General features: G+C 40.9%; 1 protein-coding gene across 1 annotated transcript; it reads right to left on the reverse strand.

Moving 5' to 3' along the window:
• Nucleotides 1-943: 943 nt before the first annotated feature.
• LOC121863479 (cylicin-2-like) lies at nucleotides 944-22,676 on the reverse strand. The gene is made up of 5 exons (XM_042362152.1): nucleotides 22,347-22,676; nucleotides 19,501-20,359; nucleotides 18,206-18,454; nucleotides 18,042-18,097; nucleotides 944-1,000 (listed from the first exon to the last, which is right to left on the reverse strand). Exons 1-5 carry the CDS (start codon nucleotides 22,398-22,400, stop codon nucleotides 944-946), a joined length of 1,275 nt encoding a protein of 424 aa, XP_042218086.1. The 5' UTR covers nucleotides 22,401-22,676.
• Between the last annotated feature and the right edge of the window lie 366 nt (nucleotides 22,677-23,042).

Genomic DNA, 23,042 nt, shown 5'->3' on the forward strand with positions numbered 1-23,042 from the left:
ACTACAGTGTTTAGTGCCCGAGAGTAAAGGTTGTAAGACTGATGATACAAGCTGTGAAAGAGACTGAGAGCCTTGTGTAGATCTGTACACTAGAATTCAAAAAAAAAAAAAAAATCGAGATGGTGATGAATGAACATAGTAGAGTCTGCAGGGGAGCGGTGAGGAGGAGCCAAGGTGTGGGGAGGTCAACCAGAGCCTGGGGGAGATTATGTATCGTCCTTGTTCCCACCTGTGTCTGGGGAGATAACACACACACATTGAAATACTACAAGTGTGAATTAATGCGTCACCAGTAACCAGTCGTAGGGTTCTATTTCGTCGGTGCTTCAATACATTATAAAAAAATATTCTTCCTTTATTATAGAATTGTGAATCAATATCTATGACCTGACACATAATATCCTGATAGTTTTGCAGGAGTAATGTGTCCAACAGAAACAATATTTAAGATAAGGGGTGTGTTGTGTTGTGTGTTTGATGGAGTGGTGATGGTGTGTTGAGAGAGCTGTGTAGTGTATCTCTGTAATATCTCTCTTTTTAAATGAGTGATTTATGGCGTTATGATGATGGTAGTGTTTTTGTAAATTGTTTCTGTGTTGGTAATGGTGCCGTCATGTATGTTATACTGGCCCGCTCCCTGCAACCCCTCCTCCCCACCGCTGCCCATCTTTCAGCTACTCTGTGTGTGTGTGCTCATGAGTGTTTGTGCGCTCGCGTTTGTTTGTGTCACTGTGTGTATGAGTTTTATATCAGTTACATCGGTCAATAAACTTGGGACACATCTTCTCATTTACGCCCCTAAGTCCTTCCAAAGAATTGGTTTGTTCAGCAAATTATTCCAAACATCACAAGTACAAACCACTAAAACTGAGCCCATAGACGGGTATAGCACACTGAAGACTAAGCCTTTTTTCGATTAGCCGGGCCACGAACTAACGACCCTTCACATAAGAGTCTCGAGCTGTGTCCACTCTGCTTCCTCACTACATAAATCATAATCCTGTCAATAAACAATACATCGTTATCTACTTAACATACAAAGATGCAAAAGTAGAAATATGTTGATTTATGAAAAAAATACGATAAAGTAAAGTAGTAAAGTGCGAGAAAAATATTGTCAATGTCATTATTTGTCTCAATGTTTATCTATTACAAGTTATAAGAGACGATATACATTACATTTGCTCTCGACAATGTTTAGATTCTTGGTGTGATTATTAGTATTCGCTATTTCTCACCGCTATATATCTCCTTTATATAATATATCTCCTACATAATATATTTCCTCCACATAGTATATCTTTTCCGTGTAATATATCGCAGTAAACACGTCTCTCTGTCGGCGCCACGTCACATCGGCTGGGAGTAAAATATCTAAGACTCGCATATCCAAACAGGTCGTCTTGGTGAGCACCTCACAATTCTCTGACACACTTGTCTTAACTACAGAAATGTGAAATGCATTCTCCTCCAGCCAGCGTGAAGACATCTGTCATTTCTCCAGCTCCCAGTCTGTGTCCTCACTCCTATCTCTGGAAAAGTAAAATAAAAAAATGTATATACTTTCAAGGAAAACTTTCTCTTCAGTTTTCCCTGGGCGATGGAAACTTATAAAATTAGATTATGCCGCTCTGTAACTCGGCTTTTCTCACACGGAAAGAATAAAGCGTTTCACTGGATTCCACCAATAGGAAAATGTCATCGCGGCCCTACTGCAAGAAGGTCCTACAGGGAGGGTTGCTTTCAGAGGCGATGTTAGCACACAAAAGCTATTGATGACCACCCCTGGAGGAGCCGCTTGCCCGACTCTGTCCTGTCCCCGCTGCTGAAGAAGGATCTTCATGGGCCGGGCGTCCTCTAACGAGGTCTTTCACGTCAACATCAGGATGCAGGAGGCAGAGCTGGTGATCAGGGTGGCCTGCTGCTTTAATCTCGGTCTCGCTCCTTTAACGCTAGTCTCAATTGTGGTTTCTAAGAGGAGGTCTTAATCGGGACGACCTCTGGTGGGGTGCTCAGGGGAGGGGGTCCTAATAACCGTTTGTTTTCGGGAGAGGAGCTGGGGGCGTGAGCTGCCCAGCCTGGAGGGATTACTGACAAATCTTACGCTGTGCTAGCCTGCCTGACTTGCTGGATCCTGGGGCCAGGCTAGAGTCTTCTCTCTCTCTCTCTCTCTCTCTCTTTCTCTCTCTCCCTCCCATACAGTGGCGCTGTTCACTTCTATCGCTCCCGTTTTAGAAGGTTTATGGCGACATTATCAGCACTCATTTAAATTACTTCATATTACCGTTTAACGTTTCCATTTCTTTAAGGTTAGGTTAAACTAACGCATAGCGGTTACCACACAGACTCCTAAAAATTATTTGTATTTGCTTAGCAATTTTGAAATATTAGCCAGTTAAAGACACTTACCTATTCATTTATATGGACGGTATCCATTTAAAGCCAAAGGCAGCTATTTACGTACTGTTTCAACATACCTTCACTGAAGCAGGATTGTAAATTCAGTGTGATGAAGTATGGATTCACCTGAGGTGCCTCTGGTCACCTGGGGAGCACCACAGCCGCTCGGCAGAACGTAACGTAGAGAACGTTCTTCTTCCCTCCCTGCCCTCCCTCCCGCCTCGACCTTTACTGTCAAATTTAACTTCATACATTATTTACTTATTTTCCTTCTTGTACTCCAGAAAAAATATATAATTCATCATTATTCCTATTTGATGATGATGATGATGATGATGATGATGATGATGATGATAACATTCAGCTTCTTCCTCCACAGTTTTTCCTTTTTTCAACATGTACGATTTCTAATATAAAGATAAACGTTATTTGCTGTTATTGTTTGTTCTTATTTACCCAACACGATCGACTTGAGGACAGTATATGTTAGCCTCGCTCAAGAACCAATACGATTCGATATGTTGGCGGGAAAAACAGCGTTATTGGCCTTTTATCCGAAGTAGGAGGAATGTGCTGCTGTATTGACTTGTCTCGCTAAATTATTTCTTTATCTGTATTTAGTCAAGGATTCCATAACTCTTATTTCATTAAAAACTCTTATTCAGAGCCAGGTCCTACTATACCGGTGAACATTTGGCAACAATTTATGTTAGTCATGTGGTCTTTAATATTGCTGTCATCTGTGGCCTGGGTGTGGTGTATGGGTTGGATGTGGTGTAGGGGCACTGTGGGCAGGGTGTGGTGACGAGCTACACCACAAGACTACCACCAAGCACCCTTCATTGGTCTAGGAAAACGTCTGGGAAGATCAGTGACTTTTTCTGTTGAAATTCCCTGCTTCACACTTTTTCAGTCTGTGGCACAGGAACAGCGCCTCGATAATTAGATATGACATCGACACTTGCCTAATGTCTCCTTGCACCATTTACTTATTTAAAAAAACATATATTAGAATCCTTTTTTTTCGAACCTTTATTGCTTTTTGGTGTTTTTTTTATCATTATAATTCACCGACAAGATCTTGAAGGGAACCTTCACCTCTTTTTTTTTGTCAATATTAAAGATCAAACTCAACTTGTCACAGAAGATAAAGGCGATGCGTTACTTGAGTTTTTTTTAACCAGCCGTCAACACCATCCATCCAGTCTAACTATCCACTCCACCCCACCAATCTAATCATTCCATCCAGCCCACCCTACCACTCCAGCCGTCCAGACCAGCCCGTCGACCTACACACTCAAAATTTATACACTCGTCTCTTTCTTAGCCTGACCTGAACATGAGGTCGATCACTCCAACACGTAGAAATGAGATTGTGTTCCTTGTGTCCCCTGGTCCTCTGGTGGTGTGAAGACAGTGCCAATTGGCCGTCTGGGCGTGGCAGCTCACCCGCCAGCGAGAATACACCACTGACTGACTTCACGTAACAATTTTTATTTTACTTGGGAGGTTTTTAAGACGGGTTTTGTTTGGCAGGGGAATTCTTTTTTGTATTGAGGATTTTGACTTTTTTTTATGGATCGCTTTGATTATTATTTTTTTTTTACAGGAATTGCCTATGTACTCCCTGTACATAGGCCTTCCTGTAAAAAAAAAATAATACTCAAGGTGATCAATAAAAAAAACATCTTGGCAGTATTTTACAAAGTTTTTATATATATTTTTTTTTATCGATTTTAAAATAAGGATTTTCATTTGAGGTATTATAAGCAAGGTTTAACACAACTTTTTTTTTTTTACACTAGATTTTACCATTTATCAGGAATTTGTTTACACCAGTCCCGAAAAGTAACGATGCTGTAGCTACCTAGACGAGCTGCTTCTGGCTTGACAAACTTAGTATGAAAGACACTTGATGTTAAACTATTCGACCTTGTTTAGCCCAGTTCCCTTCCGTCTTTCGTGACCAGACTGATAATATATTTCCTACGTGACTTTTATTTAATTTTTTATCGTGTACCTTATCGCATCCACTGACCAATTCTTGGATTAAAGGCTAATATACTATACTTATGTGGATACTGCATGGTGGTTATCGTTCACAGAGTGGGTGGGATTATGAACCGGTCTTTATCCACAGATTTTTCTTAATAACCGCAACAATAAAACAACATAAACAATAATGATGATGAATGATGATAATGGACACTTATGAAATGGCCGAAAGGAAATGTTATGAGTCGGTACAAATATGAAGCGATAGTGGGCGTGATCCCTTGAGCCTCGAGTGGAGTCTGATGATACACAGTGGGAGGGTAGAAAAAAATTGAGAACAAATAAGAGACAGAGGAGGAAGTGAGAGAGAGAGAGAGACGAGGAGGGAAAGAAAGACAGAAGAAGAAAAGAGAGGAAATCAAGGAGGAAGAGAGAGACAGTTGAGGAAAAGGAAGGAAAACAGGAGGAAAGTAAAATTTATGTCTTTGGTGAATCGTTGTGTTAACTCTTGTGCTTGTTGATATGAGGAAAATGTATTGGAGTGTAAAGTTACCACGGTCATGCACACAACTCAGGCATCCTCTCTCTCTCTCTCTCTCTCTCTCTCTCTCTCTCTCTCTCTCTCTCTCTCTCTCACACACACAATACTCCTGGCCTGGATGACAGTTGGTGGCAGCACAAATAATTCCTCTCCAATAACTGGGCGTAGCAGTGTACACCAACCCTCCCTACTATCCCCACACCAGCCTTCCCCTGACCTCCCCCTCCGGCCTCCTCTCTACCTCCTCCTGACCTCCCCCCTCCCCCCTCGTCCTCCTACTCCTCCTCTACTATCACTCCCCCACCTCCCTCTCCTTCTCCACACAATACCCCTGACAGAGTACTTCCAATACAACAGTTTTTATTGTGAGATTTTTTCCCCAGTCAAGTTTCCCAAAAAGCTGTGGATGGAGAGAGAGAGAGAGAGAGAGAGAGAGAGAGAGAGAGAGAGAGACTGTGTTTTAGTGATGGAAAGTGAGAGACCCTACGCATATTTAAGTGAGAGACAGTATCTGTAACACAGTAACGGACAGTGAGAGACAGAAGGTACTGCCGAGCGTTCCATAAACACAGTACCGGACAGAATCTTAACTTGGATTTGACAGTAATTCTTTCCTTCTTCCTATTTTACTACAACAAAGACGACAGTTGTTTATTTTTTCTATGGGTAGTGGTAGTAGTCCTTTCTTCCTCTAGTTTCTAGGATGCCAACGTGGTGTCCCGTATACCACCAACGTAAGGAGATGTGTCGTGTACTAAGTTAGCCTGGTGTGTGTCGCTCCGGGTGGTGGGGCCATGTGGTCTGATGCTTTGTGTCTCTTGTTATTCGTTCTCTTGTTATCCTACGTTGCTTCCTGTAGGGGGGGGGGATGTGAGATTAGTACAGGTCCGTGTGGTTGTGTGTATGTCTGGGTACTGTTACGAGTTGGGGATTTAGAATATAGTTATACGTCTACCCAGATCCCAACAGGTAACAACAATAAAAAAAAAACAAAGACAATCGGACTATAAAAGGGTAGACAAAGGATGCGAGTTTTCGTTGTATATAATAGAGTACCATAAATCCCTTAACAAAATATTCAGCTTATAAATTACCCTTAACCAAACTTAACCTAAACATTAACAGTATATACATATTAATACAACATAAACAATTTTGAAGCAAGTGGACGTGGGGGAGGTAATACAAGATACATGTACTTAAGTGAGGAGCTGAGATGGCTGACGAGTAAGGCTGAGTATTGTAGAAGACGGTAGGTAGTCACTGCACGTAGGTTTAGAGGATAGATGATCCTGTGGTCACTTCCCAGAGCCAAGTCCCTCTCCTCGAATTGGAGCCGACAAAGAAGACTTTGAGGAGGTGACGCAACCCAGGATATGGAGAAGGGAAACCTCGGAGTGGTAACTAAGACGAGTCATACTCGTGTCTCGTCCCTAGATGGCGTTGCTCGTGGTGCTGGGTAGGTAGATCAGGACAATAGATGGCGTGCTTCGTAGTGCTGGGTGGAGGGGTTCGTAACAGTACCTTGTGGGGCGATGGTGAAGATGAATAATATGGAGAGACTTGGTGTATATAAAACTTTATTACCGAGGAGTTCAGGTTTGTTTTGTTTCAATGGCAAGGGAGGAAGCAAAACTCTAGTGGTCAATTTATTCTTATGAAATTATGTTCGTTTGATGATTTATTATTGTTGCTGTAGATGCTTAGTGAGTATTTTTGATAATTACAACCCTACGGCGGCCGAGTGCTTGCAGTGCTCGCTTCCTGTATTAAAGATGACTGGTTCAGTGCCGGATATGCTTCCTCCTTGAGTGCTGAATGTCTAATATACAATGTGTTCTATCCACACAGTCCCTAAGGAGCCTTCAGCTATATGGTATCAATCTTTAGTTACATAGTTGCTTCCAGTCTTATATATATTGTATAGAAAATATATACGTAAATACATCAACACTCATACACCTATATAACGACACAACCTCACACGGATGTCAACAAGGGTCACCATTCGTTTGGTCTTTTCACCTGAAGAAAGGTGAATAACTTAATACCACTTGCTTAACTTTCTCGTCGGCGTTTAACAGGTAATTAAATATTTACCTGTGTGTAGCGAACATCAAGCGAGCAGTAATTATCTCGCTGGCATTCCTTGAAAAATTAATATCTGTAAAGTGGTTTATAATAAACTAGATTATATATTAGTGTGTGTGTGTGTGTGTGTGTGTGTGTGTGTGTGTGTGTACTTTAGAGAGAGGTGGAGGGACAGACAGGCAATATAATGCAGAATGTAAGTACTGACCTGGGAGGCAGCAGGACCTGTGCTAGTACTGACCTGGGGCCTGGGCAGTTTATCGAGTTACCTGGCCAAGTTTAGCGACAACAGATTAAAAGCTTAACGTCACCAGCCCAATCAATATTTTTGTTACGGACGACTTCAAGCAGAAAGGAGCATGTTGGAGGATGACGTCTCTCTCTCTCTCTCTCAAACAAACAAAAATAGAAGCACACACACACACACACACACACACCCACACACACACACACACACACACACACACACACACACACACACACACACACACACACACACACACATTAATTACTTTAAAGTCAGTCAGATTTTCAAGACCCACCCGGATGGATTTTTTTTTTTTTTACACAAGTGAGAAAAAATATTAAATTTTTTCAGGCACCGACTAATAACTCAACGGTGAAAACTCTATCTTTTTATTTTTCTTGATGTTATAAAAAAAATAATAATTTAGTAGATTTGATATTGCAAGATTTATACTGACATTTTGATATAGAGTACAGCATGATTATCTATATTTATGTCTGGTACAGTATGATGATACCAGGTAAAGTGTGATATATTTCAGAACGTTAGTTTTATATTTCAGCTTAAGTCAATCAGTTAATAACAATACGTGTTTTATTTTCGAGGAATATTCATCTTCCGAACCTTTTGTGAATCCGTACATAGAATGGCTTGTTTATGTCGTAATATCACAACACTTCAAGAGCGATATGCCTATGAAAGTTCTCCTCACTGGAAGCACTAAAATGAATTACTATAACCCCACAGCACTGCAGGAAAGTTTATGTCGTGAGATCGTTACACTCTAAGGAGATTTTACTTCATAAAACTCATAAGTATCAAATCATTTCATCTCGTAAGACACACTTTGACCTCTAGAAATCACGACACTGAAGAACGGCGTTGTGTAATAAGCTCATTAAAACGCTGGAAGTAGGTGTGTGTGTGTGTTGCATATCATTAGCGCTGAACATGAAAAGTGTTCTGAAAATCTGCTTCCCTGACATTACCACCTCCACTCTGTTATTCCTTCTAATGCAAAGACGCTTTTAAACATCACCATGCACAGACACACATCATTATCATGTTTACGTATGAGAAGGGGCGAGTCAAGACCACACGAAAGAATTATAAAAGAAACACAAAGACGCGAGAAACTAAATTGTAGAATAAAATCGAAACAACAGAATTTCTCAAGACAAAATAATAGTATTGTTTAATGTGTCTCATAGTCAGTTGTTGTGTTATATTAGGCCTTAACATCTAGTGTGTCTAAAAGGGTTACTACCATGTTATTGTTTTTTTGTCTTGTTCGGGTTCAATCAATCAGTCGGTTAATATGACTCGTTTTTAATTTGCTCACACCATCACACCTCCACCACACACACACACACACACACACACACACACACACACAACTAAAGCAGAGAGAGAGAGAGAGAGAGAGAGAGAGAGAGAGAGTTTAAGGAAGAAAGTAAGAGAGAGAGAGAAATTAAGGGAGAGAGTAAAAGAGAGTGAGTATCGGGAAGAGGGTGAGAGTAAGAGAGAGAACTACTAAGACTCTTTCTCATCATTGCCAGCACCCTCTTGCTGTAAACAGAAATAATTGAATAAGAAAAGTTTCTTCCTCTGGCCCCTTTCCTCCCATTACCACCCCTCCCTCTCCTACCTCTCTCCCATCTATCACCCTTCCCCTCTCTCCCCTCTATCATCCCTGTCTCCCCTCCCTCTTTCTGCCCTTTCTCCCCTCCCTCCCTCCCTCCTCCTCCCACTGTCTCCCGTTTCTCCCTCCCTCTCCTCCCTCTCCCCCCTCTCCCGTCCGCCCTCCCCCCCCTTCCCTCCATATTCTCTTTACCCTCTCAAGGCCTCCTCCCCCTCCTTCTCCCCAGGCTTCTTCTCCCCTTCTCCCTCCTCAGCTCCTCTCCCCAACGACTGTCAACCGCTGTAGGATCTGACACAGAGAAAGATGGCTGCAATGATTTAATAAACTCTCTCTCTCTCTCTCTCTCTCTCTCTCTCTCAAAAATGTTTCCAGACTAGAGTGAGAGGAATGAAGGTAAGGGGAAGGAATAGAGAGTAAAGATGAGGAGAGAGTGCTGGTGAGAACTCTTATAGCTGGTTTATATAAGTCATAAACAAGTATGTTAACTAAGATGGCGTAATAAATTCCCTCACCACAGACGTTCGCTTATTGTCTACAGTCACCCTCGGCTCTGGTGTGTGTGTGTGTGTGTGTGTGTGTGTGTGTGTGTGTGTGTGTGTGTGTGTGTGTGTGTGTGTGAACCAACAAGATATCGGAGAAGTTTGATAATCACTTTTTGCCTTATAATTTTGAAGGAGTTTTGGCTCCCCTTTATCTCTATCGTCTTGGTTTACCTCCAAAAATAAACGGTGACCAAAACATCCCTCAAATACGACGAATTTCATCACTAGGGTCAGGAAAGGCAGGATTCAGGCTTCACACAATTGAATATGAGTAGATGGAAATAGAAAGGAATTTATACCTTCGGAAAGATTCTTTATATAGACAGAATAACAATTCCAGCGGCCGCGTCTGAGGAGCGTAAAAATATGTCAAACAAAAAATATACATACCAATGGAAGAAATTAAAAACAAATAAAATAAAAAATGTATATAATAGAGAAGTGAAAAAAAAAATATTGCCCAGAATATTTTTACGGGTTATCAAAAATGCATAATTGTTTGACCAACTAAAAAAAAAAAAGATTTAATTTTTTTTTATATACTTGATCTCCCCCCCAAAATATCATTCCCCCCATCCCCCTCTCCCCCAAATTTCCAAAAAAATATCTAACGTTGTTGCCAAGCCAGAAAAAATGCCTTGGCAGTGATCCAGGGTGGAGTTTCTTGCTGGTTACACTGACGGCTTCACTATAAGGTTATTATTTCTCCTCACACAACCAGCTCATGTATATTCTTGGTGGGGGGGGGTGGGGGGGAAGGTTCTACAATTTGGTTCCCTTTAAAGTGTTGAGACGATGAGGCTAATGTTTATTTCCTATCGCTGGCGTGTGTGTGTGTGTGTGTGTGTGTGTGTGTGTGTGTGTGTGTGTGTGTGTTTGTTTTTGTTTATTTTGATTGCTTTTGTTTGATTCTTGGTGTTTGTAAAGTTTGTGTTTTAAGTTCGATGATTGATTTTTTTTTGTGTGTGTGTGTGTGTTTATGTTGCTGTTTTTGTTGTTGTTATTTGTTTATTGATGGGAGTTGTTGTTTTTCTTGTTTTAATAGTATTGTTGTTGTTTTTTGCTTGTTTTTGTTACAGTAAACTTATAATAATTAGGGCAATTTATATCATTGATTTAATTTTTTTTGTTTATGGTGTGTGCTTTCTTGTGTTTGTTGTTGTTTGTGTCTTGGTTTTAATGTGTATGTGTGATTACTTGTGTGTTTATTTATCGTTGGGTTCGTGTGTTTGTTTGCGTGTGTTTTGCTTTCATTTTTGTTAGTGTGTTTGCTTATTTTGTATACAGGAAGATATGTGTGTGTATGTGAGTGTGGTGTGTGTGTGTGTGTGTGTGTGTGTGTGTGTTTGTGTGTGTGTGTGTGTGTGTGTGTGTGGAAAAAGGATGACAGTTACGACGTGTTTCGAGAAATTCCAAAATAGAAGAAAATTATAGATAACCGCAGACTAATAACCAATCAGACGGTGAAGAAAACCTGGCTGAGCGAGAGACAGACAGACAGACAGAGAGAGAGAGACAGAACCTAGCAAAGCAAAGGTGGTCTCGCTGTGGCATGACCCAGTTAGTTCACAACACAACACTCGTCGTGCCTCTGTTGGTACGTTGACACCCAGCGCTATAGTGGAATGTCCCTTTAATCTGAAACCCTTGCCTTTGGGTCCTACCATTGACGTCAACACAGGTTCTCAACGGCATGTGTGTTAATATTTTAGCTTAAATGGCTGTGTTAGAGCGTATCCGCACTTAACGCAAAGGTTCTTATGTTAATGTGTTTGCTTCATTGGACTATAGTTTATTATTGATATACTTCCACCAGCTTTATGTCTCTCTACAGTGTTTTTCTTGCCATTCAGACTACCGAGGGCATACAGTATGTTGCTTATGGTGGTAGTGTGCAAAGATATAAGCCCATGGTGGTGGTAGGATGGTCATAGTGGTGTAAAAACTCTTAATGGTAGCATGATGTTGCATTTTGTTCCCTAGTGATGGTATATTCCAGTTGGATAGTGAGTGTTGTGTTCCTACTTAGTATTGTGTTCCTACTTAGTATTGTGTTCCATCATGTGACTACTAAGCTACTGTTGGTGGCATTAGGTGATAAATAGGCAATGCAGTATGTTCTTGCTGGTGATATTATTCTACAGTAAGTGGAGGTCATTATGCTCCACAGCTGGAGAAGGAATATTATACTCCAGCTGGTGGCAGGACACTTTGCCAGCCTGTCACTGCCAGAGACACAACACTGGTGGTCACTGGCAGGCACGACTGAAGGGTAGGGAGAGAACGAACCTAGAAGGGCAGAGGGGAGGAGAAGAGGAAGGGGTGAGGAAGGAAAAGATATGGAAGAAAGGAAAAGGGGGGGTAGATAAGGGGAAAGAAAGGAAGATGAGAGTGGGAAAGAAAGGAGAGAAGATGGTAAGCAGAATAACAGGGGAAGAAGAGGGAGAAATAAAGAAGGGGAAGGAATTAAGAGGAGGAGGTGAAGAGAAGAATCGGAGGGGAAGAGAAGAGGAAATGAAGAGGAGAGGAGAGGAAGGGGTAATGAAGATAGGAAGGAGAGGATAGGAAGAGGCGAGTGGAAGGCAAACGATGAGAATATGGGTGAGAAGAGAGGGAGTAAAAGACATAGAGGAAGGAGCAAGGTAACATTTGATAACTGGAGAAGAAAGGTGTAGAGGGAGAGGAAAGGGAAAATAAGAGAAATAGTAATGGGAAAGAGGAGAAGGATTAGGTGAAAAGAAAAGCAAAATAACGGTGAGAAATAGAGAGAAACGAGATGGAAGGGAGAAAGAGAATAAAGGTTAAAGGGGGTAAAAGAGAGAGAGAGAGAGAGAGAGAGAGAGAGAGAGAGAGAGAGAGAGAGAGAGAGAGAGAGAAAGAGAGAGAGAGAGAGAGAGAGGATAACATAGGTAGAACAGAACTTCACAACAAGAACCACATGACAAGAGCCACATAAAATCCACATAATAAAGAACTTCACAAGAGCCACACGACAAGTCACATAACAAGAGCCTTCCAAGAGCCGCAAAACAAGAACCACATAACAAGAGCCACATAACAAGAGCCTCACTACAAGAGCCTCACAACAAGAGCCACACGACAAGAACCACATAAAAGGATCCACATAACAAGAACCACATAACAAGAGCCACATAACAAGAGCCTCACTACAAGAGCCTCACTACAAGAGCCACACGACAGGAACCACATAAAAGGATCCACATAACAAGAACCATATAAAAGGAGCCACATAATAAGAACCACATAACAAGAACCACATAACAAGAGCCACATAACAAGAGCTACATACTTAGAGCCTCACTACAAGAGCCACATACATAGTCACACGACAAGAACCACATATCAAGAGCCACATATCAAGAGCCACACGACAAGAGTCACACGACAAGAGCCTCACACCAAGAGTCACGAAAGTAGAGCTTCACACCAAGAGCCACATAAGTAGAGCCACACGACAAGAGCCACACAGTTATCAGGGCAGGGTAGGCCAGCAGGACGAAGCCGGTAAAAACTTCTCCCTTGGCTTCTTTTGTTGGGATCTTCAGTATTAATTTCCTGTAGGTAGGCGGGTGGCTTCCTCCTCCTGCTGTAGGTGGCCACCCCCCGGGACCCGCCTTTCCCTGCCCTAGTCCCTCCCCTCCCTTCCCCTGCTACTTCTTCCATGACCAGCCCCTCTCCCTTGTCCACACCCTTCATTGTCCAGCGCCCGTCTCCCTGCCCAGCCCCTCTCCCTTGTCCAGACTCTCCCATCTGTTTAGCCCCTCTCCCCCTTGCCCAGTCTTTACCTCGCCTGGCCTCCTCCATGGCCACACTGGACATACAGACAAGGCCCCTGATTATCCCAGCAATTCCAGGTAGATAAAGTTACCTTCTAACTGGTAAAGTAAGAACGCATGTAACTATTGAAACTATTGAAATTGAAACAGTTAATTTAGGCAGAATAAAACTGATACAGAGTGGATAATATTAACAATTTTGACATGACTGAGCCAGTTCAGAGCCTGAGGTCTCTTAGTGGCACCTGGTATTTACTGGGTAACTTAGGAAAACTAAGGACAAAATATCAACGAAGTTACGTCAAAACTGAACCTTAACTGGATGGGTTCTCTCGTGGCCTAGTTAAGGGAGGGGGTGTGGGGGGAATTCAACGTACGAATCTTTGGGTATCCGGCCCCAGCGGGTGGCCTTCCAGGAGACCGGTAAGTAACTCGCCGCTCGACCGGACGACCAGGAGTGCGTAGGTTTGGCCCAGGGCAAACGAGGGGTCGTCCAGAAACTCAACCCAGTGTAATGCTATTGTTGGTCAAGCCAAAGATCGCCACTGTGAGTAGAAGACCCACAAATGTTTGTTTGAAGTAGCTTTCATAAGCCAGTCCCTGCAGGTAAACGCCAGACGGTGCTGAGAGTTTGCGCTGGAGTAGTTTTTACGACAAGGTTTCATACCCACTTCAAGAACGCCGACGGAACATATGTGCATATTTCCAACTGGATGATAGGACAGCTGGCCAACCCTCCAGTCACAGCCGACCTGCCTGTTTGATGGCACATTGGTTGGCAATGTTTAAGGGTCAGATTATACATGACTGGCGCAGATGAAATTTAAAATATTCCTTCTTGGTGCAGAAAAAACTGTAATTCAGTTGGTAATGTCACCAGTGCTTGCTGTCGAACTGTCTATTATGATTTTGAATTTCTGCATATCTGGTTATACCTCATAGAGTATATTTCATTGGTCACTAAGTGTAAAAAAATGTGTTCTGGACTATTGTGTCTCATGGCAGTATTTTACCAGGTGCAGCACAGACACTGCCCGTATTACTTCCAGTAAAAATGATGCAGTCCTCCACCATTAAGCACAACAATCAGAACATATCCAACAGAACTCAAGCTTCTCAACGGACGTCTTTTATGATTGACATGTACTCCATAAACCGTATAAGATATTCAACCCAAAACGTTATCCTCACCATTTTTGTTGAAAATTAATTTTCTATCCCTTTTCCTTTGTCATAAATAAACTCAAAATGTGCCTCAATGTGATGCAGCTCCGGTACATTTCGAGGTAATAACACTCGATAGATTCCCTTCCCATACAGTCTGTTACGTAAAAGGCTGTTAAGTGACGCCTGAGCTGTGCTACTCTCAGCTGTTATACTTTCTTTGAAGCCAGAGTCTATGTTCAAACAGCCAACCGGAATCATTTTTCAACATTTTCCGTATTCTCTTGTATTCTTACCATGTATATACCACAAAAGGTATATACTTTCTGGTAACCTCAATTTTATGATATTACTTCAGCCTTATTACACGCCATGTTAATATGTTTGTCTAAAAGTGAGGGCAATACATCCCCGAAAGCCCACAATCCCCTGGTTAATTTCTAAATATTTGTTCACCTCTACAAAAGTTACTGACCTTGTACTTTACAGGTTGGTTTAGTTATGTCCGTCATGATACTGTTCATTTATGCTTTCCATTACGATTATCTACGTGTTTGTCCCTATACGAAGATAAGTCTCACGTTTGTACTTAAATATATATTACAATTTTGCTATTAATCTGCAATCTGAGAGTGTACATAACCTTACTTTGTTCTTAAGCATACAAGTACACACACACACACACACACACACACACAGACCATCGTATGGAAATAAAGGCGTCACAAGGAAATGAAAACAAACAATCCTGTACTGTATTATGTATTTGCTTTCAGTACAGATTTTTATTGCTGCATCGTGCGTCACCCAGAAGGCCACCACAGAGCCGGAATTTTGAATATAACAATTATGTGCAAGAAAAGGAAAAGATAGAATAATATATGTTATATTAACACTGAAAAATAGAAAAGCACTACGCAATACTTAGCATTACACTGAACAGGAGACCGGTAATATTTCGTATTTTAAACTATTTTTGTTTTTTACTGGGAATAGCTCACCCGGGCGGAGTAAAAAGAAATTAAAAATAGAAAAGAAAAAGGTTATATTAATCTACACCAAGAAGATGCCGGAAAACCAACTTTTTAAAGTGAATCATTGTATGAGTATGGAAACACAGAAGAAGGCAGAGCATTCCACAGTTTGGCTGTGTGAGGAAAGAAGGATGTACTTATGTACTATAATGGGTTATTCTAGTGTGACCGACATCCATAGAGAAACGGTGGGCAACGCGGGCAAGACGAGTATTACGAGCCCACGGCCTTGCCGGCGGTACACAGGATGCCAAATCCACCCAACATTGCCCGTTAAAGTACCTGTGAAAAGAAAGAGAGTGAAGCAACATTGCTGCGAAGAGAAAGGGAAGAAAGATTATCAGCTAAAGGAGGAGAGTTAATAAGACAAAATGCCGTTGATTCCACCCTATCTAACAGTTGAGCAGAAAAAGAGCCACCCCAGATATGAGAGCAGTACTCCAAGTTAGGACGAATGAATCCCGGTTATACTTGAAGCAACTGCTCAGGAGTGAAGTAGTTGCCACCCTCTCCTGCCGGTTCTGTTGTAGTTGTAGCTATAGCGCAGGAGGTGGGCGCCTCGAACTGGTTAACTACGTTACCGATAAGGGCAAATGGTTTCAGTCTCAAAAAACAAGAATATACTGATGCCAATGCTCTAACGTACGGTAGACCAGTAGAAGGTTTGCCCTCCCAATGCGTGTGTGGTTCTTCCTATGACGTCGATCACGCCATGGTGTGCAAGAAAGGGGGCTTCATATGCATGAGGCATGATAAAGTAAGGGATCTCACAGCAAACATGTTGAAGGAAATCTGCCGCGATGTCAGGGTAGAACCGACCCTCCTTCCATTGGAGGGTGAGAATTTCCAACATAGGACTTCAAACACATCCAACGAAGCACGTGTGGACGTCAGTGCTCGAGGATTCTGGACGCGGGGACAGCTTTCTTCGACATGAGGATTTTTTATCCCATGGCCGCATGTCACCGTAACTTAGCTCTCGATGCTGCACACAGGAGGAACGAGAACGACAAGATAAGGGCATACGGGGAGAGAATTCAGAACGTTGATCAAGGCAGCTTCACTCCTATGGTGTTCACAACCTGTGGTGGGATGGGACCAAGTGCAAGATGCTTCTATCCCAGACTCGCACAGGTGCTATCCAAACAGAAGCAGCAGCCCAGAAGTTATGTTACAGCCTGGATGAGATGTCGACTGTCCTTCTCTCTCCTTAGGTCGGCTTTGCTCTGCCTCAGGGGAACGAGAGCATCGGCCCCAAAGCCGACAACAGTTGCAGATATTGACTATGAGGCAACAGTCACTAAATGCCGCATAGATCTGCAGCTCAACTAACTCAACACAGCCAGGGTAGCTACTTATGTATTAGGATATTTCATTTTAATGTAATAAAATGGTGGTGAAGTTGTGGCTATTAGGGGAGGATAGTTTCTTATGTATTAGGATATTTAATATTAAGGTAAATAAATGGTGGCGAAGGTAATTACGTTGTTGTAGTAGTAGTGGCAGTTGTTGTAGTAGTAGTGGCAGTTGTTGTAGTAGTAGTAGTGGCAGTTGTTGTAGTAGTAGTGGCAGTTGTTGTTGTAGTTGTGGCAGTTGTTGTTGTAGTAGTGGCAGTTGTTGTTGTAGTAGTGGCAGTTGTTGTTGTAGTAGTGGCAGTTGTTGTTGTAGTAGTAGTGGCAGTTGTTGTAGTAGTAGTAGTGGCAGTTGTTGTAGTAGTAGTGGCAGTTGTTGTAGTAGTAGTGGCAGTTGTTGTAGTAGTAGTAGTGGCAGTTGTTGTAGTAGTAGTGGCAGTTGTTGTAGTAGTAGTAGGTAGTGGTAGTAGTGTTGTTGTAGTAGTAGTGGTTGTTGTAGTTGTAGTAGTGGCAGTTGTTGTAGTAGTAGTGGCAGTTGTGTAGTAGTAGTGGCAGTTGTTGTAGTAGTAGTGGCAGTTGTTGTAGTAGTAGTGGCAGTTGTTGTTGTAGTAGTGGCAGTTGTTGTAGTAGTAGTAGTAGTAGTTGTTGTAGTAGTAGTAGCAGTTGTTGTAGTAGTAGTAGTAGTAATGGCAGTTGTTGTTGTAGTAGTGGCAGTTGTTGTAGTAGTGGCAGTTGTTGTTGTAGTAGTGGCAGTTGTTGTTGTAGTAGTAGTGGCAGTTGTTGTAGTAGTAGTAGTGGCAGTTGTTGTAGTAGTAGTGGCAGTTGTTGTAGTAGTAGTGGCAGTTGTTGTAGTAGTAGTAGTGGCAGTTGTTGTTGTAGTAGTAGTGGCAGTTGTTGTAGTAGTAGTGGCAGTTGTTGTAGTAGTAGTGGCAGTTGTTGTAGTAGTAGTAGTGGCAGTTGTTGCAGTAGTAGTGGCAGTTGTTGTAGTAGTAGTGGCAGTTGTTGTAGTAGTAGTTGTTGCGTAGTAGTGGCAGTTGTTGTTGTAGTAGTGGCAGTTGTTGTTGTAGTAGTAGTGGCAGTTGTTGTAGTAGTAGTAGTGGCAGTTGTTGTAGTAGTAGTGGCAGTTGTTGTAGTAGTAGTGGCAGTTGTTGTAGTAGTAGTAGTGGCAGTTGTTGTAGTAGTAGTGGCAGTTGTTGTTGTAGTGGTGGCAGTTGTTGTTGTAGTAGAATCAGCTGCAGTAATAGTAGTAGTAGTTGTTGGTGTAGTCGTGGTTGTTGTACGACTCATTTTTTCTGAAATTGTAGATGATAATACAAGATTAGTGTTACATATTTACTGTTTTCAGGAATGAACTTTAAACAACATATAATGAGAGGGAGATAGAGATGTGGGTAACTTACCAGGGTAACAACACACACATTTTTTCCCCTTGCATTCCTTCTCATCGGTCCATCCTGGACAATGGTCTTTACTGTCGATGCAGTAGCCATGGTGCTCTTTACACTTATTTTTGGGCTTGCAGGGCAGGGCACAACACACACATTTCTTCTTCTTGCAGCCGTTGGAGATCTTTCTCTCCTTAGCACCACACTTCTTTTTACACACGCCCTTGTATATTTTGCATTTATGTTTAGGATTTGCTGCACATTCTGTGGAAAGGAAAAAGTAATTGAGGTTATATATATATATATATATATATATATATATATATATATATATATATATATATATATATATATATATATATATATATATATATATATATTATTCGATAGCCTAAACATGTGGAAATTTCCACCTTTGCCATTAAATTCTCAAAAGTGCGGAGGTCCAGTGTAAACCTACAAATGTTCGTCAAATTTTCACTCTTAACATGACAATTGGTTGTCGGGTTTTTCTGATCATTTGTTGTTTCTTCTTCAGCTGCGAGTGTCATCAGTTTTGTTATCCTAATAAGTAACACAACCTTACCCAATATAATGTAGAAATATTAATACAGTGACTAAAAAGTTGCAGTGCAATCGTTTTTTAATTGGTTTTGTGATTTATATACTGTAATGTATATACAGTATAAGAATAAATATTCAAACAAATTTTCGTTAATATCATCTCGTTCATTTAACTGAACACAATGATTCTACTCCTTTCCAACTGAGTAGCTTTCCTGAGTACACAGAAACTTTCTCATCTCCCTTTTAATTGAAAACTCCAAAGGTGTCTTATTTTTCATCTTGAGTGATATTGGATTATCTTAAGGGATTATTTACGAGGAATGTCTTAATGTAGATACAATAATATTAAGCTTAATACGGTTACGTTAAATTATACTTTATTATAAGTTTGTGTAGGTTGTTTAATATTTTTATCAGATTTACGTGACACTAAAAATATTTTACTCTAGTTGAATTAGAGATAAGAGTACAGGGATGAAAGGCGTAGAAATATGTTATGACGGAAAGAACAGTTTAGTGAATGATGTTACAACACTGACAGTGAATGAATGACAATCTGTTCTAGGGGTCGGCAACCTTCCAGTCGAGCGCTAGAGGATACAAGAGATTATAAATGACAGGAATTCTACTGGAAGTCAATTTACTCTTGAAAATAACTCTCATTCTTATGCACTTTAAAGAATAACACACATACTGTGCACACAATTGTAACATTCGCTCAACACCAGAAAGGGAACACTTACTTGATAAACAACAACTGCATGAACCTCCCTTGCATTTGCCTTCAATTACTTTGGTCTTGCAAGAGCCATTTTTTTTGCAGTTTCCACCAACTTTCGTGCATGGCTTCCTTTTGACGCATTTTCTCTTCTCAATTACGGAAGAGTCTTTTTTGTCTGCAGACTTTTTGGGTGTTTTGTGTTCGGACTTTCGTTTATCAGATTTCAGACTTATCTTTGCCTGTTGTTCTTTGGGATTTTTGCTGTTCTTTTGCTTCTTGTAATTGCTTTGACTTTTCTTGATTTTTTTTGTAATCTTTTTCTTTTTGTCTCTTGATTCTTTTAAAGTTTTGCGTGAAGTGTTGCTCTTATTTTTCCCTTCGTTGCTTTTTTTCTCCGCATCACCATACTTCTTGCTCTCTTTTCTTTGTTTCTTTTCGCCTTTCTTTGATGGTTTCTTAGGTATTTTTCTTTGGGTTTTTGTCTTCTTGACTTTTACGCCTCCCTCTTCTTTCTCCCCCTTGCCTTTTTTGTTTTTCTTCTTGATTTCTTTATTTTTTCTTCGTCCTGACTTATTCTCTTGTTTCTTACCGAGTTTTCTACTTTGTTTTTCATTCAGTTTATTTTCTCTCTTACTTTCACTCTTCACACCGCGACCTGTTGCTTTATTCTTGTTATTTTTCCCTTTTTCGATCTTCTTGAGTCGGTGACGTTTCCCTTCTCCGCTAATGGACCGAACACCTTCCCTATTTTGGCGCGATTCTCCGACCTCACCAGCTCTAGCATCGTCGTTATCAGGGTTATCGTCTTTGCCTATCTTGGTGACTCGATGATTTTCATTTGATATCTCATGGCGATTGATCCGTTCACCCAGCACAGTCTCCTGAGGAACACAATACAGCATTATTTATGTGTATATATATACATATATATATATGTATATATATATATATATATATATATATATATATATATATATATATATATATATATATATATATATATATATATATATATATATATATATATATATATATATATATATATATATATATATATGAATGGCACAATGGGGATAGTCGTCTGAGTAAACCTAATGGTGCACATGACGACGTTTTTACTGAACTGGAATTATTTTTTATTTAACTTACTGGAAATTTAGTTCCTATGTTATATTTGCTATTTTGTATTTAAGACGTATTACCTAAAGGTGGTTATATTAGGCTATCAATGATGCTATTCAATTGTACTTTTTATTTTTTTTTATTTTACACGAACGTGCTTTAATGCAGACGAATTTGATTATTTGAAATAAACACTATCGAAATTATTCCTACAGTGACATTTAGGGACACAAGTTCGTATATGGATTTGTTTTTATATAGAACGTCGTTTACAATCAAACCTTTGCCATGCTATAACTACATTAAGCTACGCGAGGTTAGTTAAGTTAGTAATGATGCTGTCTGTTTGTAGTTCGTATTATTATCTTAGATCGCTTCTATATACAGACGATTGTTAATGTCAAAAAAAAAATAACTTTAGTTAGAAATTCCCGCTGTTTAACAATTATTTATAATTTAGTTTAACACGCACACATGCATAGACACACACTACATCCTTGACCACCGAAGGGTCAAGACGTACCTGGCGCTCCTCTCGGAGCAGCCAGGTCAACTGTTAAGTTGGCCCATACCAACCCCCTCCCCTGAACCCTCCTCCCCACCGGAATATCAACAAGTTCTCGCCAGAAGTTACAATTTAATTTAGGAAAGGAACGGAACCAGTGTTAAACAGAGGTGAACAGTGGTGAACAGTGCTTAAGTCAGTGAGAACAACTCAACAGTAACAGTCATACCCAAGTTAACCTTCACACAGTGAGGTCCCAGGTACCCAGTGATAACGGCCCGTGAGACCCAACAACAACCAGCGATGTGTTAATCCGTCTACGATAGGAAGGCCTAACACCAAACCTTACTCATATAACACCATCTGTGAGGGAATTACTACACCACATGTCCCTCATAACACCATATGTGAGGGAATTACTACACCACGTCAAGTCCCTCATCACACCATCTGTGAGGGAATTACTACACCACGTGAGGTCCCTCATAACACCATCTGTGAGGGAATTACTACACCACGTCAGGCCCCTCATAACACCATCTGTGAGGGAATTACTACACCACGTGATGCCCCTCATAACACCATCTGTGAGGGAGTTACTACACCACGTGAGGCCCCTCATAACACCATCTGTGAGGTAATTACTACACCACGTGAGGTCCCTCATAACACCATCTGTGTGGTAATTACTACACCACGCCAGGTCCCTCATAACACCATCTGAGGGAACTACGACACCACGTGAGTTCCTCCTAACACCATCTGGGAGGGAGTTACTACACTACGAGTTTGCTGTTCAACCCTACATTAATCTGTATGTTCACTGTATGTTCCTTTACCTTTCTCTAATGAAGGCTTTTGTTAAACCACCAATGTATGTAATAAGTCATTTATGTCCAATGTATATTTTCAGCCTTCGGGCTGCAGAATTTTTTCAATAAACCGTTAATTATTATTATTATAATTATTATTACACACACACACACACACACACACACACACTAAGGGGAGGGTAGCGCTAACCGAGGTGTGAGTGTATACAGTAAATGACGTCTTCAACAATAAACGCAGTTCATAATGACTCTGATAAATGGAAAAAAATCGCATTATCTTCGCATGTGGTAATTTTTTATACTTGTGGATAAAGTTATTGAATGCTATCTGTCATGATAAATGACTCTTTAATTCATTTAGAGAGAGATTCTTAATTTAGATGTAATTGCAAAGAAGATGGTTTATACCTGCACCAGCAGAAGTATGCAGAAAACAATAGCAGCAGCAAGGAAGGTCCTCATGGTGGTGGTGCTGTGTTGCCTGGCCCAGGTCTTGTGTTTCTGATCTCCGTCAGTGATGAGGATTTGAGCGATGAAGGTGTCTCGTCTCCTGTTGGTTACTGTGGACTCAGCCACGGAGAAAGCAGAGGACAGGAGCTATTGTCTCTGCTCTAGCTATCTGTCGAGAATTGTGTTGACAAAGAGTAGGGCCAGGTTGGTCTTGCTGGGACCTGAGCTCTCCCACAACTTACTGTGTTCCGTGCCGAACACAACTCTGCAGCTTACTCTCAAGTAAAGGCTTATAAAAGGGTGCCCCAGGTCGCTACTTAATATGTTTTCTGCGTGTTGTACAGGTGGTCTAGTGTATTTGACAACGCACTATGTGAGGGATGGGGTTAGTTCATTGACACCTTCCCACCAGGGGCAAACTTCTCACTCTCCACACGTACACAAACACAATAACGCTGTGAATACTATATGATGATAGGTATGTTGTATGTATTTTTGTATATGTATAGGTGGGAACGTACGATGCAAAATGGCCGAGATATGTTAGAATCTGAGACTGGAGGTTTTCAGATTTGGCTACAATGACGAATGTTTGAAGGTCAGGCTACATTATTCGAAGCTTGAATAATAGTAATAATGATAATATTTATTCAG

The sequence above is a fragment of the Homarus americanus genome, unplaced genomic scaffold, assembly GCF_018991925.1.
Source record: "Homarus americanus isolate GMGI-L3 unplaced genomic scaffold, GMGI_Hamer_2.0 scaffold47177, whole genome shotgun sequence".
NCBI classification, from domain to species: domain Eukaryota; kingdom Metazoa; phylum Arthropoda; class Malacostraca; order Decapoda; family Nephropidae; genus Homarus; species Homarus americanus.

Coding starts and splice junctions, on each gene's coding strand:
- LOC121863479 (XM_042362152.1), bottom strand. CDS start 22,400: ATGAGGACCTTCCTTGCTGCTGCTATTGTTTTCTGCATACTTCTGCTG. Junction 18,455..19,500: donor ATGCAGTTGTTGTTTATCAA/GTAAGTGTTCCC, acceptor TCCTTTCCACAG/AATGTGCAGCAAATCCTAAA. Junction 1,001..18,041: donor CAACTACTACTACTATTACT/GCAGCTGATTCT, acceptor GTTTATTGACAG/GATTATGATTTATGTAGTGA.